Raw genomic sequence first — 16,880 nt, 5'->3', positions numbered from 1 at the left:
TCACATCAGGTGCTATCACGTAATTACCGGTAGTTGATGTCACTACCAGCTTCTGGTGTGACAGACATTGACAACTACTTGACACAAGAGAGCAGGAGGGGTGTGTATCAACTGTTAAACTATCAACGTCACGGACAATGGTAGAAAAAATTCAGCATTTATCAACAATAGCCCCTTCACAAAGAGGGCCCAGCAAAATTAGTGCAGTACAGCCTTAACAGAACAACTTTTAAACTGAAGCAGGATGCCGTCACAATTGTGCCAGCACCGAGTTCACCAACCTTTTTGAAAATGAAACTACTTGGGTACTGATTAATGCGTACGCCTACCAGTTTGACAAACACTTAGACTTAGATTTGACTTTATTGATCCCTTTGGGATGGCTCCCTCTGTGAAATTTACATGTCCAGCAGCAATAAGAACAGATAATAAAATAAAAAAATAATTCAATCAATCAATAAATAAGGTTATTACACCAGAGATTGAAATAATAATAATAATAATAATAATAATAATAATAATAATAACAAAAATAAAATAAAAAATACAAATTCAATCAATCAATAAATAGTTATCACACCAGAGATTGAATTAATAATAATAATAATAATAATAATAATAAAATAAAAAATAAAAATTCAATCAATCAATAAATAATGTTATTACACCAGAGATTGAATTAATAATAATAATAATAATAATAATAATAATAATCAATAAATAAGGTTATTACACCGTACAGTAAAGTGCCATATTTGTGGAAGTGAAGTGCACGCTACCACCCCCCACAGTGAAATAAATGTGCTATTATTTGTTATTAATAATTAATAATATTAAAAACTCACATACTACACAGCATAAATTGGAGAGTGAGAGTGCATTTTATCTCGCGCAGTGTAATTTGAATCTTTTTAGAATTAAATGGTGAGTGTAGACGGTGTGATTTCACAGAGTTTAGCCGCCTTTCACCTGCTTGTCCCCCTTTCTTCTATGCTTATCACTGGGAAATACTGACAGTCTTGACAGACAAAAGGAGTTTGGAGGCCATGAATTAATTTTTATGCTTTTTTTTTTTAGAGCTCAGTATTGTACATTAGGCAGACTTACCAATTCAACGTGTCATCATCATGTGTATGTGTGCGCGTGTGAGAGTTTGTGCTCTTTAATTCAACTAAAACCTAATAAGAATCCCATACCATTCACCTTAACTGCATATTTCAGAGTCCCACCAGAGTCGTGAAGTTGTCAAAAGACAAGAGGAAGGATCAAAGGAAAGAAAGATTAAGCAAAGTGAAATCCAGCACCAACCAGACACCACTTGCCACCCACAGGGTTACAAAACCAGAATCTTTCACCAACTCCAGAAACCTCTAAATTCAAACAGATTAGGGAGATCTCAAGAGACCAGAGGAAAAACTAAAGAAATGAAGGAAGGATAGATGAAAGAGAGTGAGATCCATAAACACCAGTTTCCACCAATTCAGCGACCAGTGGGAGAAACAAATTCTATTTAAATATCAGGAGATGCTGGTGTGGTGGATCTGGCATGCATGAGAACCTCCACCTAAGAGGGGAACAGTCAACCCTGATCCGACAAGGCAAGCACATTTAGTTAAAAAAGTACTCTCTCCCAGTGTGAAATATTTTTACTATTTAATAGTAGTTTTACACTGCAAAGTGTGGCGCTATATAAACTCTGAAAAAGTGGTGAAATCATCTCTGAGAGTCAGTTCATCACTGGGCTTTTTGCTGTGTCATGATATTATAACGAGGATTTTTGTGTTCTGTTCTTATTTACTGTTTACACATCACAACTTCATTTTGGGGTTTGTAATGTAGCTTATGAGACACTGATCATGTTAATGGTTTCTCACAATAACAAGGAAACTGAATAATGTAAATATACAGTATTCCCTCGCTATAATGTGGTTTATCTTTCGTGGCCTTGTTTCACGTTTTTTTTAGTGCAATTTTTAATGCTTTCTTAAAGGCACAGTCTGCCGGTTTCACTCAGGAATATGCACTTTTTAAATACAGGATTTAATCAAACTACTTCTCAATTTACAGATCTGGGCTTTTCTTAACGTGTGGGGGTGATTTTGTCCTAAACCCCCACACCCCCAGCCTGTATTTTGCCATTTTGTGTTTGTTTTGTAAACAGCGGGACGTTTCTGTGGAAAGACAGTGTTTACACCCCTCCAGCCAATCGCAGAGCTGGGGGGGTGGGGGGGGGGGGGGGGGCTGGCGTGTCGGCTACGTGACGTGAGTGAGTGAAAAAAATAATAATAACCCGTGCATGCTTTCAAATTGCCGCGGGACTGACGTCACGCATCCGACACGTTCGCCTGGCCCTGTTTGCAACACGCCACCCCCCGCTCTGCGATTGGCTTGAGGGGTGTAAACACTGTCTTTCCATGGAAATGTCCCGCTGTTTACAAAACAAACACAAAATGACAAAATACAGGCTGGAGGGTGGGGGGGTGTTGGTAGGACAAAATCACCACCAAAGATTAACATAAACCCAGATGTGTAGACTGAGAGAAAGTTAAAGTGTGTACATCCTGTATTTAAAAAGTGCATTTCCCTGAGTGAAACCGGCATACTGGGCCTTTAAGTGGTGTACTTATCTTTTAAAATCTAAGAATGTTTGATAAGTGAGTGCTTAAATGACAGAAAAGTGAAAAAGTGTATGATTTACAGATTTACAGCCTTAAAACATACACAATAAGTGTAACAAATTAGCTGACTACTTCGCGGATTTTGCCGATTAGGGGTATTTTGGAACGTAACCCAAGCAATAAACGAGAGAATACTATTCAACACTTATCCCTATAAATCACTGCCATTGTTTACATTTTTAAATGATCACTTCTCACATTCCTAGAAAGTCACGATATCCCATCACTGGTGAGCCATTTTCTGAGCTACGTTCAGTGTGACAAACTCTTCCTTAGAGTGACAATTGCTTTCAACACGAGAGAAGTGAAATTCGGTTGTGAAACATCACATGGCCTAACGGCATTGCGGAACAGCACATTTGACATTACCTCAGAGGGTGGGAAGTTGTCAAGTCATCATTGCCCCACCCCCCCAAACATTCCTTGTTGGTGACATTTTCACAGAAAAGCGACACGAGAAAAAAAAAAAAAAAAAAAAAAAAAAAAAAAAAAAAAAAAAAAAGACTCAAATGTTGTGCGTTAACAGGCAAAATCCACTTTCACAAAAACCACCAACAAAATTAGCGCATCACAGGCTTAATAGAAGATTTTTCTGCCCGTGTTTTTTTCGACAGAACCAAGCAAAGAAGAATATTGATGCAATTATGCGAGTGCTCGTTTATACAGAACAGCAACGCGGGAAAGAAAACGCCAGCAATTACAGGCAGTGTGAAAGGGGCTCTTGATAAGCATCGGTAGTGAGCCCATTCTGGACCCCCAAGCAGGCATCATCCCTGCGCTCATAAACCCGTCTCTTTCTGAGTTATACCGCCATTATATCCTCCGGCTTATTGCTAATCAATGCAGGGGAACTCCCAAGGGGAGGGCTGGCGGGTCCAACCCAACACCCCCACCGCCCCTTGCACGCACACAAACACAGGAGTGTCGAACAAGTGTGCACACCTAAGCACATCTACAGAATAGGAGCAGGAACAATCGACTTGGCTGGGCGAAGAGAGTGGCTGCTAATTTGTTAAAGCTGCTTGTTCTTCCACCCACGGTGCGCATTCATTTTTTAAAACGTCCTACACACACATACACGCGCAAATAAATTCACACTTGCTCCGCGGAAAGCGCTCAGGGGAATTTGAGCGACAGGGACGCCGAGCCACAAAGCGTGAAGATGGGCGCGCACACACACGCTGCCACACAAGCTCGCACTTAGCGGCTGACACTCACTCCCTTTTCAATTAGAGTGGCGGCTGGCTGGAACGGAAAAGGAGGGAGGGATGGGGGGGCGGACGGGAGATGGCTGTCAGGGCGCTGCAGGGAAACACATGCTCTGGCAGGCCGAACGCACGCACACGCGCGCACTCCTGGGGAAGCGGCCATCACAAAATAAGACACATAAGTCTCTTCTTTTACGGCGGAAAGCGAGTCCAACCGCGATTCCGCCTCGCTTGTTTATGCGGAACTTATCAACGCCAGCAATATGGCGCCCCAGCGGGTGAATTTGAATAGCGCCTTCGCATCAGCGTTTTTAATGAGCTGCTACGCCGTTCAAGGCTGTCCCAATTACACAGACATCAGTGCCGCCGCCGTTCTTACATCGGCAGCCCCACTTCGCGTCTCTGTACGGAGCTGTGAGGCGGAAAAAAAGCAACGCGGCGATTCTGGCCTCAATCGGAAAAATATAAAAGCACCGGGTGGAGAGCAGATCTCCTCCAAGGTCGTACTGTACACGACAATAAAAATAACAAAAAATGCAACAACGTTAAAAAAAAAAAAAAAAAAAAAGTCCTTAATTCACTCCCAGTCATTTTCATTGAAGCAACCTCCTTCGCTCCCTGGATTTTGACTTATCTTGCAAGGCCCACAGAATATTCTGTTTTACTGCTATAAAAACATGGAACCTACCAAAGGAAAGATGACTCTCTTCTTTCATCAAGTGTATTTCTGTCTGTTTCCATTTAGCAGAAATTAAGCATTAGAATACGGCTAAGTTTCATCATTATTCACAAACCTGTTGAAAACACTGGCAATTAAGCAATTAAGCATTAGAATACGGCTAAGTTTCATCATTATTCATAAACCTGTTGAAAACACTGGCAAAAGGCCCTAGCTGATCTCTTATACTCTGCTGCCACCTGCTGGACATTTTTTGTAATAACTACCATTGCTTTAAGCTACCTCTTCATGTCAGAAGCTGTATCAAAGCCTTCTGTATGCTCTAGCATAAAAAAATGTCGAAATGCGTTTTTGGGAGTTGAGGACAAAATATTAAAAAACACATTTACACGTTTTTGGGTTTGAATGAGTTAAAATGCAACACACTGCAAGTCAACACAGGACCAACAAGCCTGTGGTGTACAGATTATGTTAAATGATGACGGTTGTTTCTGCAATCAGCGATGTGCGCTCTAAAAAGAACTTGGCAGTACATGGCAAAGAACAGACTATCAACTAATCTTCGAATTGCAATGCAAAAGAGGCCAACAACAAGCCTCAAGTAAACACAAACTTAACATCAGAAAAAAATATTACATTTAATGTATTTATTTATTCATTGACCAAAAATGAAAAGGCGGTGGAGCTCCATATTTGTGTTTGTTTGGCCGACCACATTGTGACAAAGTACCGTTTCTGCACATAGCGGCATGTGCTCTGAGCCACAACAATGAATGGCCTTTATGTCGAAGCCACACAAAAAGTCCTCATTGCGGTCGCGAGTAAGCTGGAGCCTATCGCAGCTAACTTTTGGGTGGGAGGGGGGTTGATCCCTTGACAGTGAACCACAGGGCATATATAGAAAAACAAACTCATTTTCACATCCATTGCCAATATAGTCTTTGATGAGTTTAACGTGCATGTGTGTGGAATGTGTGAGGAAGCCCGAGTAACCAGAGAAAACCCACACACCCATAAGGAGAACATGCAAACATCACACAGGACGCCCACAGCCGAGGTTCAAACCCAGAACGTCTCGACTGTGAGACAGATGTGATAAACTTTAGTCCAGTCAACCGTGCTGCCATGATATACCAATTCGCCTATCCCTACTCAACTAAACTTTATTTAGAGCAACCATTTCTGTATACAGTGCTGTAAAAAATAGTCATAAATAACAGATCTGACAGTCATCGCAGAGTAGCGGAAGGAAATAACATGTTTTTTTTTTGTTTTTTCTTTTGTTTTTTAAAGATTGAACCCAAGTGCACCAAATCCAATGAAAACAGCAGGGTGCCTAAAATTGAACCCTGTGGAGCACCATACAACCATGGGGCAGAGCGGGATTCAGAGCAACGAAGGCTAACAAAATGTTCTCTTGGTCAAATGGGATCTAAACATAATGACTACCCGAGTTTAAATAAAGAATAACTCATTTAGTAAAGTGGAGGAAAAGAATTAACACCGATATTTTGTTAGTATTTCCATGCACATACTAGTTTGAAGGTTATGCGCCCCTAAGCCAAGTTTTTTTCTGCATGGAAGATGAGTGGTTGAAGTAGACCTGCAAATTTGCTGTCTTCAGACATGAAGGTAGTTCCAAAAGTCAGAATGCACTAAAAATGTTAATAACAGACCTGTTTCAACATAATTTATATGTACCTCCCGCATTCTACATTGAAACAGGTCGGTTCAGCCTGAAAGGGACGGAAAATGAATCCCGGCTCTACCGTTATGCCAATTTACGGGGAAGCCAGCGTGAAAGCGGCTTAGAAAATGATGTAAGGCTTTCGGATTAGGCGGACGGGACTCTACCATTAGCATTCTAAAGCGGGGGAAATAATTCCCAACTCAAAGAGGAAATAAATTTTCTTTAATATGCATTTTGAGGGCTTCGTGGAAATCGATTGCGGTTGAGTTTGGCATATTCATGCTAACAAATGCTCAAAACATCACTCTTCAAAAAAGTAGAGCAAGTTGGGGGGAGTACAGGAGATGCGCGTGACAATTTGACTCTTACTCACGTTTCGTATGTGTTCGTGCTCATCTCCCTGACCAGGTTGAAGTACAGGTTCAGTGTGATGAGGCAAACCCAGGCTAAAGCACTCCAGTCTGCAGAGGGGGGGAAAACAACAAGGTCAGAAAGCAACACAGCTCCCGACCACGCGCACACACTCATATGTATATGTGACATTTTTTGATGAATGGAAGCCCATTCTGCAGTAATATGAGGGAAACCTGTGGCTTATGGTGATGTATGAGAGGGGGGAGCTCGGAGAGAGATAATGATGAACTATGAAAAAGCGGAGCGAGATAACGGCGGCGTGGGTGCGCGGGAAGGTGGTGGGGGCCCTGGGGTGCAGAGACTATGGTGGGATTCCAATATGGTGGATGTAAAGAGGCTGACACAAAAGGGAGAACGTGAAACAAAGCGCTCGCGTCTTTTGTTGTACTTCGGTTTTCAGCCTTGCTTTTTTTTTTGTGTGCGTGCGTGTCCTTGTGTGTGTGCGTGTGTTTTTCTTGACAGGACAGGCAAGGCCGCTCGTCACAATGATGAATTCCCGGAGCTGCGTGCTCAGCTTACTCGCTTTCACACAACACAACCACGCGCACGAAAACGAAGCGGGAGCAGCGTGCGGTGACTCAGAAAGTAGGCCGGCCGGCTGTCTCTGTCATCTTTCGCAATAAATCACCGTCTCCGGGACAAGCCAAATGCATTTTACGCAACCGGAACGCGACCGGATCGGTGCGTTAATTCAGGGGTGGGCAACCTACGGCCCGTGGGCCGTAAACAACTGTTCGATATATACTGGAGGCCGTCAGTTTATGATGCTGCCGACATTTCAAGGTGACAAACTGCGCGCAGTCATCAAGTTGGAGCACTAGCGTACGAATACAGTACATCATTATGCGGCACATGAAATTTAGCGCCATACTTACTGTTTTTAACCCATCCAGTTTCTGTACAAGCCTATCTTCACTCCAATTTATTCTTTTAAATTTATGCCTAGGAACTGTTTTTCATAAAAATATTTTCTGTAATCACAGTGTTGTTTGGGGACAGACTACAGCAGTAATTTTCAACCAGTGTGTCGCAGCACATTACTGTCCCATGAGCGAAAGACCATCAGGTGTGCCACGTAAAATTATCTTATTTCACTTATGTTTTAATGCTCTTCCATTAGATTGCAAAATGTACAATAATTAACATGTGTATCCTCTTTTTGTGATATTCTTGTCCTGGGGTTGAGCATTGAGATTTTCTCTAATGTACCGTAAAATATGTGCCTTGGCTCAATGAAGGCCAGAAAACACTGGACAACACAGCTTCCAACTTGCGTATTAATTTGGGTTATGTCGCCACCGTCAGAACAGAACTCCATTGTGAACTGATGACCCCCTATAATACATAGCATAAAGTATACCTGGTTCATATTTGGTAAAGATCAGAGGCGTTTGTTCAAGTACATCCCTTGGAAATGACAGAAAATCTCCCAAAACTGGTGGGGATTCAAAACAAAACATCAACAAAATTCTGTAGTCGTCTTGATGAAGGTACACGGTTATGTTTGTAACATTACAAATGTATTACTAAAAAAAAATAATTCAATATTACACAACCTTTTTCTCCTAATTTAATGACGTTTTTCTCATTAAATTGTCATTTTTCTTCACATAGTTCTTTTCAATTTTTTTTTTATATCATACTATTTAAATATTTTGGAAAATTAGAGCTTCTTTAAGGTAATAGTATTATTTTATAGGAATAAAACCTTTTTTGAATATTTTTAAAATTTTCATTGTCATGACAGGTTAAGTTTGGGTCATGCAAGGGTTATGTTTGGTTCATGACCGTGAGGTCAAGTGTCTGTTTTGAACTGATGTAACTGGCATCTGGTTTCAACTGGTTTTAAGCTATGTGATGTCAGGAGCTATGCGATGTCAAGAATCTTTAATCTGTTTACCTGGTCAACAGCCAATCAGATAATTCCATGTCAGTCCTTGTTACCCACATGTCTAGCCACAGCCAATCCGATCGATTCACTGTCTATTTAAGCCAAACCGAAAAGTGTGTGTTTGTTGGATTATTCCTCTGTCCAGCTGGCTACCTGCTTCTCTCTTCCTCGATGCCTTCTTGTTTCTGGTCAAGTCAAGTTAGTTCCAAGCCTTTTGATGTTATGCGAATAAAGTGTTCAAACTCTTATTCGTGTCTGCGCTATTGCGATCCAACCTCAGAACCTAACATTCATAACCTGTAATTTTGTTATCATAAAATTAGAACCTCTCTCTAATACGACAGTTGTAAACTTGGAAAATTGAATTTTTCTCACCATAATTAACAATGTTTAGAGTAATAATACACATTGATTGCATTTTTATCCTGTAAAACTAGTCTTTGGAACCAATTTTATTTCCCTTTTCCAATTCACTAGCTAGTCAATTCTGGGGGGTTAAAAGCGTAAAAAAAAGAATGTTTTCACCAAGATATGATTATGCAAAATTGGGTGAGTTTTTCAATTTGCTTCAAGAAAAGAGGAAAAAAAAACAAAGCCTTTCCATTCTCATGATTGGTGGTAGTAAAACCACAGAGGAATGTTATGAAAAAGTCCAACAAACATTTAACCCACAAATACTCATAATATATAAATCTCCCCCCCCCCATACATTTCGTATGGCCCTCAGACGACTTTATGAAAACTGAAATAGCCCCTGATAGGAAAAAGGTTCCCCCACTCGTTTTAAAGCACACCTGCCCCGTCTCCCAACACATTTCATAACATTTTATTGGTGTGAATTTAAAAGCAGCGCTACGCCGTGCAGCTCCCACCAGGCCCGACGCCACACAGAACAAAGTGCCTGTTCAGGTTTATGTACAGCCGTTTGTCCCCAGCGTGAGGATGCTCGTGATAAAGCGAGCTGACACGCGGCAACCCTGCAGCACTAACTCACTGCCCATTACGCCGCGGCCGCCTCAGTGTGTGTGTTTGCCTGTGAGAGCAATAAAAAAGAGCAGCGTCGAAGAGGCGTATTAGCACCGAGCCCTAACTAAGAATCCGAATGCTAATCGGCAGGGCTAAAGTGGCCGTATAATTGCCATCAAAATGGCCGGCTTTAGTGTAAAAACAAGGCGCTCACACATCTAAATTGCAATAGGTGCCTGAATAATGCAACTGGAATGCCACTGCAGCAATATGGCATCAAAACTGTATTATTACTTTTTGTTTATTTTATTTTTTTATTATTTTTTTTTATTTTTTTATTTTTTTTTACAAAATTTAAATGTGAGAGATTAACCTGACTAATTATGCTGTTGTGGGGTCTGTCCTAAAAACAAATGTCCTCCTTGATCATAAAAAGAGGAGCAAGTGGTTATGTTGAATATATATATATATATATATATGTGTATATATATATGTGTATATATATGTGTATATATATATATATATATATATATATATATATATACATAAACGTGTCTGTCAAGTCATTCAACACAATTAAAATGACAAGGTGGCATATACAGTTGCCAGATAAAGTAACAGTCAGGCTAAAGTGTTCTTCTTTGCATATTCCAGCAGCCTGGATGCACTGTGGCACCTTGCTGCCTCTCACAGGTCATGTATGTTACTACATAGTAAATTTTGTAGAATAAATTTTACTCTAAATTGAGTCAATTTAGTCCCACTCTAAATAGAGTAAAATTGACACTTGGAATAAAATAAAATAAAATAAAATAAAATAAAATAAAATAAAATAAAATAAAATAAAATAAAATAAAATAAAATAAAATAAAATAAAATAAAATAAAATGTCCCTCAAGAGTTGAAGAACAAGCCCACAACTTCAGGTTGGGAGACAGCCAATCTATCCCTGAACCAAGCAGCTCCTTGCTGTGTATTAGTATGTCGCTCGTCAGCTGGAATATTCCTAACTCCAATACACCAAAAAGATAAAAGTAAATAATAGGAGTGGCACAGCTCAGGTGGTAGAGTGGCAGTCTGTCAACCTGAAGGTTGTGAGTTCATTTGCCCAAACCTTAAGTGACTTTTTTTTTTTTTTTTTTTTTACTCTCAAGTGTAAATTTTACTCTAAACTGAGTCTATTTGGTCCCACTCTCTCTAAAGGAGTAAAATTTACTCTACAGAATTTACTGAAATAATGAAACAAATCCAGTTAGGAGAAGGAGATGCCAGATAGTCAGTGGAGATATTGTTATTTGGGTAGAGTGCCATTTTTAAATCTATATTTACAAAATTATGGCAATCAAGTACGTTCACTCCCACACACTCAAGAATTGTTTTTTTGAGACACCCCACAATGAGGCTTTTGCCGACTTTGAAAGGGAGGCTAAATGTTCTAATTCAGCCCGGTTACCTGTATGTGTATGCCGCTTTAGTTCATCATATCATGAGTTATGCTGTATTTTGTCCTCTCAGAAAAATCTGGAGCATTAAACTCTATGACCAGAGCAGCGAGTAGCAAATCTACGAGCGATAGTAGATCTGATATTGATGTATAAATACAGTAACTTGACATATAATACGATATACAAGAGTTGCTCAAATCTTAAAGGACCACAAATATGGTTTTAATGAGTCCATTTACTGAAGTTAGCCAGGCCATGCGTGATAAAACTGGAAGATTCACAACAAAATACATTCTTCATTCAAAACAACAACACAAATTAAAATCAAATGTCAATTCTGTTCCGAGAAAAAGAGTAACCAAATACAGACTGGTAATTGAACCCAAACACAATAATAATCAAATAAGCACACTTCTGAATGATAGCCATCACTAACAGTGCTAAATTAGTGTTAGCTTTAAGACAAATTGCACAACTTCCGGTACCAGAAGTAGCCGATTTAGCAATCGATATGCAGTAACTTTTACCAATTAACATCACGTAAAACACTCTGATTACGCATTCTGGAGCAACAAGTAAATGGGAAATGCTAACAAGTCACATTTAGTGGACATCTGAAATCTGAAACGTACAAAAAAACATAAATGTAATAAATCCTTGACACACTTAAATCACAGAGATGAACATATTAATCCCAACAAATAATGACTTTGTTGGGCTAAATCATCTCATTGGATCTTTAGGGAATACCCCTGTGATCATATCAATATTTTTGGCCCACTCTTATTCTGTAATGGTGTGAAAAGTCACTTGATATAGGCTTGTTACATGTTGTAGCATTTAAAATTTTTGTGCATGGTATGATACAGCCCCGGGTGTCTTCTTTTGTGATTGGAGGAAAATGATCTCTCCATAAAGAAGTGCCCATCGTTCACTCCCATGTGTTACACCATCCCCACGGGCGTGGCATTCCTGGCGAGGGTGTGTGAAAACTGCTGAATAGTCGAGTGCCGCATCACCACCCTAATGGCTGCTTTATAGGCTTTCTATGCAAATGTGGAGCACATATGTGCTCCTTTAGCTTGAGAACGTCGGGATATAATGCACCACTTGTGTGGGAAAGGAACAAAATGGGAGTAAGCAGGAGCAGATATCCTTTTTATACAGTGGAACCTCCAAAATTGAGCAATTTAGAGTTCATCCACATTGTTGTGAAAAAAAATCTGCCTAAATACGCGACTACTGAATACGTGATGTGAATAGTTAACCTTACACTTGTATGCAATGTTAAAACATTGCTTGTACAGCGAATAATGGCCATAAAGGCCATGTTATGGAAAGCTAACTTTTAAATTGCTTGTATAAAAATAGTGTCTCTGGAGTGCCTGCCCACCCATCAAATTACACAACCCAGTAAATCTTTTGTAATCTGACTATTTCTATAAAAATGTCTGAGCGAGCAATTCTGAATTCATCATACAGAGGCATTATCATGTAGGATTATCCACAGCCCCCACAGGTTGCCAAAAGGTAAGCAAAGCTGCATTGAGTTTCGTTAGATGCGCAGATTAGTGCCTTTTTACAGTTATCTTATAAGTGGTGTAAAATTGCTGATGCATTATTGGCGGCGGCAATTGTGTTGTGTGGTGATGTGTCCAAGCGCCACATCCAAGCAGGCGAAGTGTATGAACTTCTGCCTCCACAAGTGTCTTTACAGGCGCTTGCTTTTCCCACGTATGCTTGACTGGGTGTGGAAAATGTGCTATCTATCTATATAATTCTTAATCGCAGGTGTAGTTTGACAAAAGCATATCCAAAACAACACAGACATATTTTCAATGGTTAAAAAAATACAGATGGGACAATGTGTGCTTTTTTTTGCCATTCAAATACTCAACCAGCATCAGATTGTGCTCAACTGAGCCAAGTTGAGGTTTGCGCTCAAAAAGTGCACCGGCAATTAGATTTATAAAACCCAAAAGCCTGTGGACTTGCCAGAATGATGTCAACACATGTGGTGGCAAGTCCCTCATTCATGGCAATTTTTTCCGCGTCGCTTAAAGTGTGATTAGTGTGAGGAATACACTACATTGACATTAATGCTTCCAACTTTGTGCAGGAACAGTTTGGGGAAGGCCCTTTTCTGTTCCAGCATGGCTGTGGCGTAGCATAAACACTACAGGAATTCCCACACACGCATGCCAAAAGTTTCCTCAAAATAGTTAAGAGCTGTCTCAGGTCGTGCATGTGTCCCATTACCGTGTTCCCTCGTTTATCGTGGGTGTTATGTTCCAAAAACTGCCCGCAATAATGGAAATCCATGTTAATTAAAAAAAATAAAATAAAATAAATCCCAATAATTATATCTATTTTTTTGTTTATTATGTTTTTTTTTCATTTTGGTATGAATTATACTTTTCTTTTTTCACTTACATTAATTTTTCCATTAAAGGTTTTACTTTTTATACAGCACAGCATTTTTTTTTTTCATTTATTATATATATTTTTTCATTTTGGTATTATTTTTTTGGTTTATTATGTTATTATGAACACTTTTTCATTCGTCATTTATGTTTTTCCTCCTTTACAGTAATTTTTTCCCATTAAAAGTATCTTTCTTTTGACATTTACTTATTATAGAGAACAGTATATATTTTCTATCGAGTGACGGGACAGACACCGTTGGAAAGGTCTCATTGAGACGAATCCGCGGATGCGCGTATCACCCCAGTCAGATGTAGGGCTCGAGAAATACGGCTGCGCAAAGACAAAAAAAAATAAACATACCAATAAGCACACTGTGAAAAAAATAGCAAGCTTTAAAAAAAAAACACGAAACAGCCAGGTTGCAAAAGATGAACATTGCGATAATACTTTTGCTCATTGACATGTTGTTAAATTGAGAAGTATCCACTCAAGAACAGAATTTCTGCTTGATTATTCCAAATCATAAGGAATTCCTGGTATATAAAATTCAGTATTTTCTGGCAAGCCTGGATTCTTATTTGTGTTAGTATAATGCAGTAGTCTGCCATCAAGGCCAATAAGCCATCAATCTGACTCTGGAACATATCTCTATTTCGGTTACTTCCTGTGGGAAAAACAAAATGGAAGTCTACCAGTTTCCTGGAGCTTTATCTTACCAAAGTATGTTAGCCACCAGGCCTGGAAGTTACAGACGGATCCCTCGGGGTGGGATTCACCCTATAAAGAGTGTGGGGGGGGGGAAAAAACATTAAAGTGCGGGTGGATGATGGGAGGACTCGTAAACAATTGCGTGTTTATTTTAAAAAGCAAAGAGAGACTGACCATGACATATGCTAGGCTGTCAAAAAAGGCGGCGACAGTCAGGCTGAGAATCATCTTCTGTGAGAAAACAAAAACGACAAAATGAGTCTCATGTGCACGTCGGTCGTGAGAATCGCTGTCAACACGGCTTTCCAAAGACCAATCAGAGTGAAGCTAATTACAACACAATGCTCGGGGAGCCGCGTGAGTTATCTGGCCCTCGAAATAGATGCACCAATTGGCAGAGGTAGAAAGGGCCTTCAGTCCCCGAGAACTTGGCAACGGACAAAACGGCGACGCGGGAAATGATGGCAGACAAAAGCAAAACAGGATATGCGGTCATTCCGAGCGAGCCACGTTGGAGGAGAGTCTCCTCGTTTCCCCCTCCGCCGCACGCTGAACTCATTTGGTTGCGTGATTACAATAATCGACAGCTTTAAGCAGGCTGCGCACGCACGGCTGGCAGGGGCCCAGCGGAGAGTGAGGCACGCAAATAAACACGATCTTTCATCAATACGCGTCCAACGGCGACCTTCGCCAAGGCTGCCGGATGGAGACGGGGGGAGGAAACAAGCTCAGCAGGGCCAGAGAGCACTAAAGACTATTGACTGACGGATAACCTTTGCAAGGAGATGGAGGTGGGGGAGGAAGTGGAGGAGGAGGAGGCGACGTGGCGACCTAGTCCGGAGGTAAGAGGATCCATCCTGAGCGTCGTGTTAAGCTGTCATTTTACCTCAGATTACCAGGATGACTTTGGAGAGCGGCTCAACCTGACAAAAGTTGCTGCACATCAAAACATGGCAACAGCACACCTATGGTGGATAAAACTGACCAGATTTCTATAAATACAGGTCTTATGTAATCTTTGATACAAATAAACACCTCCCTTGACAGAAGCCTCCTGTTTTCTGTCAATTCAATTGTGGATGTGTAGTACTCAATTATTTCATTTTATAAACTGTGAGAATTTTTTGTGTAACATTGCAAAAGTAAATAAATAAAATTACTTAAATATTAAATCCAATTAAATCAATACTAATATGCTTCAGAAATTGTGTGCTTCAAAAAGTCAAAACATAAAATGTTTTTTCAAACTTTAAAATTGACGATATAATACACAGTTTTCCTAGAACGTATGCAAAACTGAGTCAGTTGCTGGACAGATAAATGTCTTACACAGGTAAAAGTAAGGTCATGAGTCTTCTTCGCCTGAAAACTTCCGTACATTTCCCCACCACGCTTATGTGGTGCTCCCCCTAGCGGCCCGCCAATTGCTCAATAAGTAATGAAAAATGGAGCCATTATAGCGGTTGTATATTAACTACAAATATTGATACTTGGGGTAGGCATATCGATAATCTATCAGGAGACAAAGTATCACGATTTATCGCGATATTGATACATCGTCACAATCCTATTTAGTTTAACATAAATTAACATGAGTAGTAATTAGGATACAGTAATTAGGTGATGAAATTCACATTGAGTTAAATTTTCATTTAAAGTAGCACTAAGGATCTTTTCAACCTTAATAAAATATTTTCACAACTCTTCTGATAAAATATCGACTTAAAACTAATTTAAACTTAAAACTAGGACCTTTGCCAAGGCCTGAGGGGGTCTATCATTTTTACTGGCACTAAGCAACTTTGAGAAGGATGGTGGGAACACTGCCACACAAAAAAATACAAATGTGACTGATTTTTGGCATACATTACTTCCCCCTTTCTTAATTCGTTACAAAGACGGAAGTCAATTTGAAAGTTGACGCGCGATAACTGCTTTCCTGGCAGACGCAGCAAAACAACTGAAAAGTTTTGTCGGAGACAAAAAAGAAAAAGGGAAGCTACTCAGATAAAAAGGAAAGTCAAGGATCAAGACTGGCCCGGCTTTCACTTGCTGGCATGAGCTAAAAAACGACACAATGCACTTGTCCTCATGGGAAATGTGGTCATCTTTCAGGCATAACATTACCACTTTTGTCCAATTGGCTGTGCCATAGTTAACAAACTGAAAGTTCCTTAGTGTTGCTTTAGGTTACTACTGTTGGCAATTTAAAAAAAAAAAAAAAAAAAAAAAAAAAAAACGAACGCAAGCAAAACGTTATATCATTAGCACACGACTGTCTTATCTTTGCAATGTACTCAATTAAATATAGCTTGAACAAATGTGACAGACATGTTAATAAAACATAACAGCACGATTCACAAGTCGAAGAAGTAACGTTAAAGCTGCTCTATGTAGGATTTCGCCCAAAAATATCTTTACAATTGCCTTTTTATTTGACTAGTCACGATTTGAACATTTTCTAATTAGCAGATTAACGCCATATCTGTTCACAACAGGTCCTCCTGCATGCCTCTGGCCAATAGTTTTCAGACGAGATTCGGGTTCGAATTTCCCACCCTCTCCGGGTTCAACGTCATGCGCGCAACATGCACATAAAGAAGGAAGTGTGCAGTTTCATTTTTTGGCCACACGAGGCAGCAGCTATTAGAAATTCAATTTCCTGCATTGAGCGACTGTAAGCCATGTTAAGTTAATTTGTGTTTTCACAGCTGGATAAAGAATAAAATAAAATGCACAACAGTATGTTCTTAACAGTCGAGTAGCAAGTGCAA

At 39.9% G+C, this 16,880-nt stretch overlaps 1 protein-coding gene across 5 annotated transcripts in view; it reads right to left on the bottom strand.

Moving 5' to 3' along the window:
- The window catches only part of LOC144030056 (cyclic AMP receptor 4), a 101,919-nt gene that overhangs the window by 78,101 nt on the left and 6,938 nt on the right, over positions 1-16,880 (bottom strand). For 4 of the 5 annotated variants that reach the window (XM_077535968.1, XM_077535972.1, XM_077535971.1 and 1 more), the window contains 3 exons: positions 14,281-14,337; positions 14,115-14,175; positions 6,629-6,716 (listed from right to left, as the gene is read on the bottom strand). In XM_077535968.1, coding sequence (XP_077392094.1) covers positions 6,629-6,716; positions 14,115-14,175; positions 14,281-14,337 — 206 coding nt within the window. The remainder of the gene's footprint in view (positions 1-6,628; positions 6,717-14,114; positions 14,176-14,280; positions 14,338-16,880) is intronic. The other variant, XM_077535973.1, reaches the window with a different exon arrangement.

This window comes from Festucalex cinctus, chromosome 11, assembly GCF_051991245.1.
Source record: "Festucalex cinctus isolate MCC-2025b chromosome 11, RoL_Fcin_1.0, whole genome shotgun sequence".
In the NCBI taxonomy this organism is placed as follows: Eukaryota; Metazoa; Chordata; class Actinopteri; order Syngnathiformes; family Syngnathidae; genus Festucalex; species Festucalex cinctus.
This window is presented reverse-complemented; position numbering and strand designations above follow the sequence as displayed.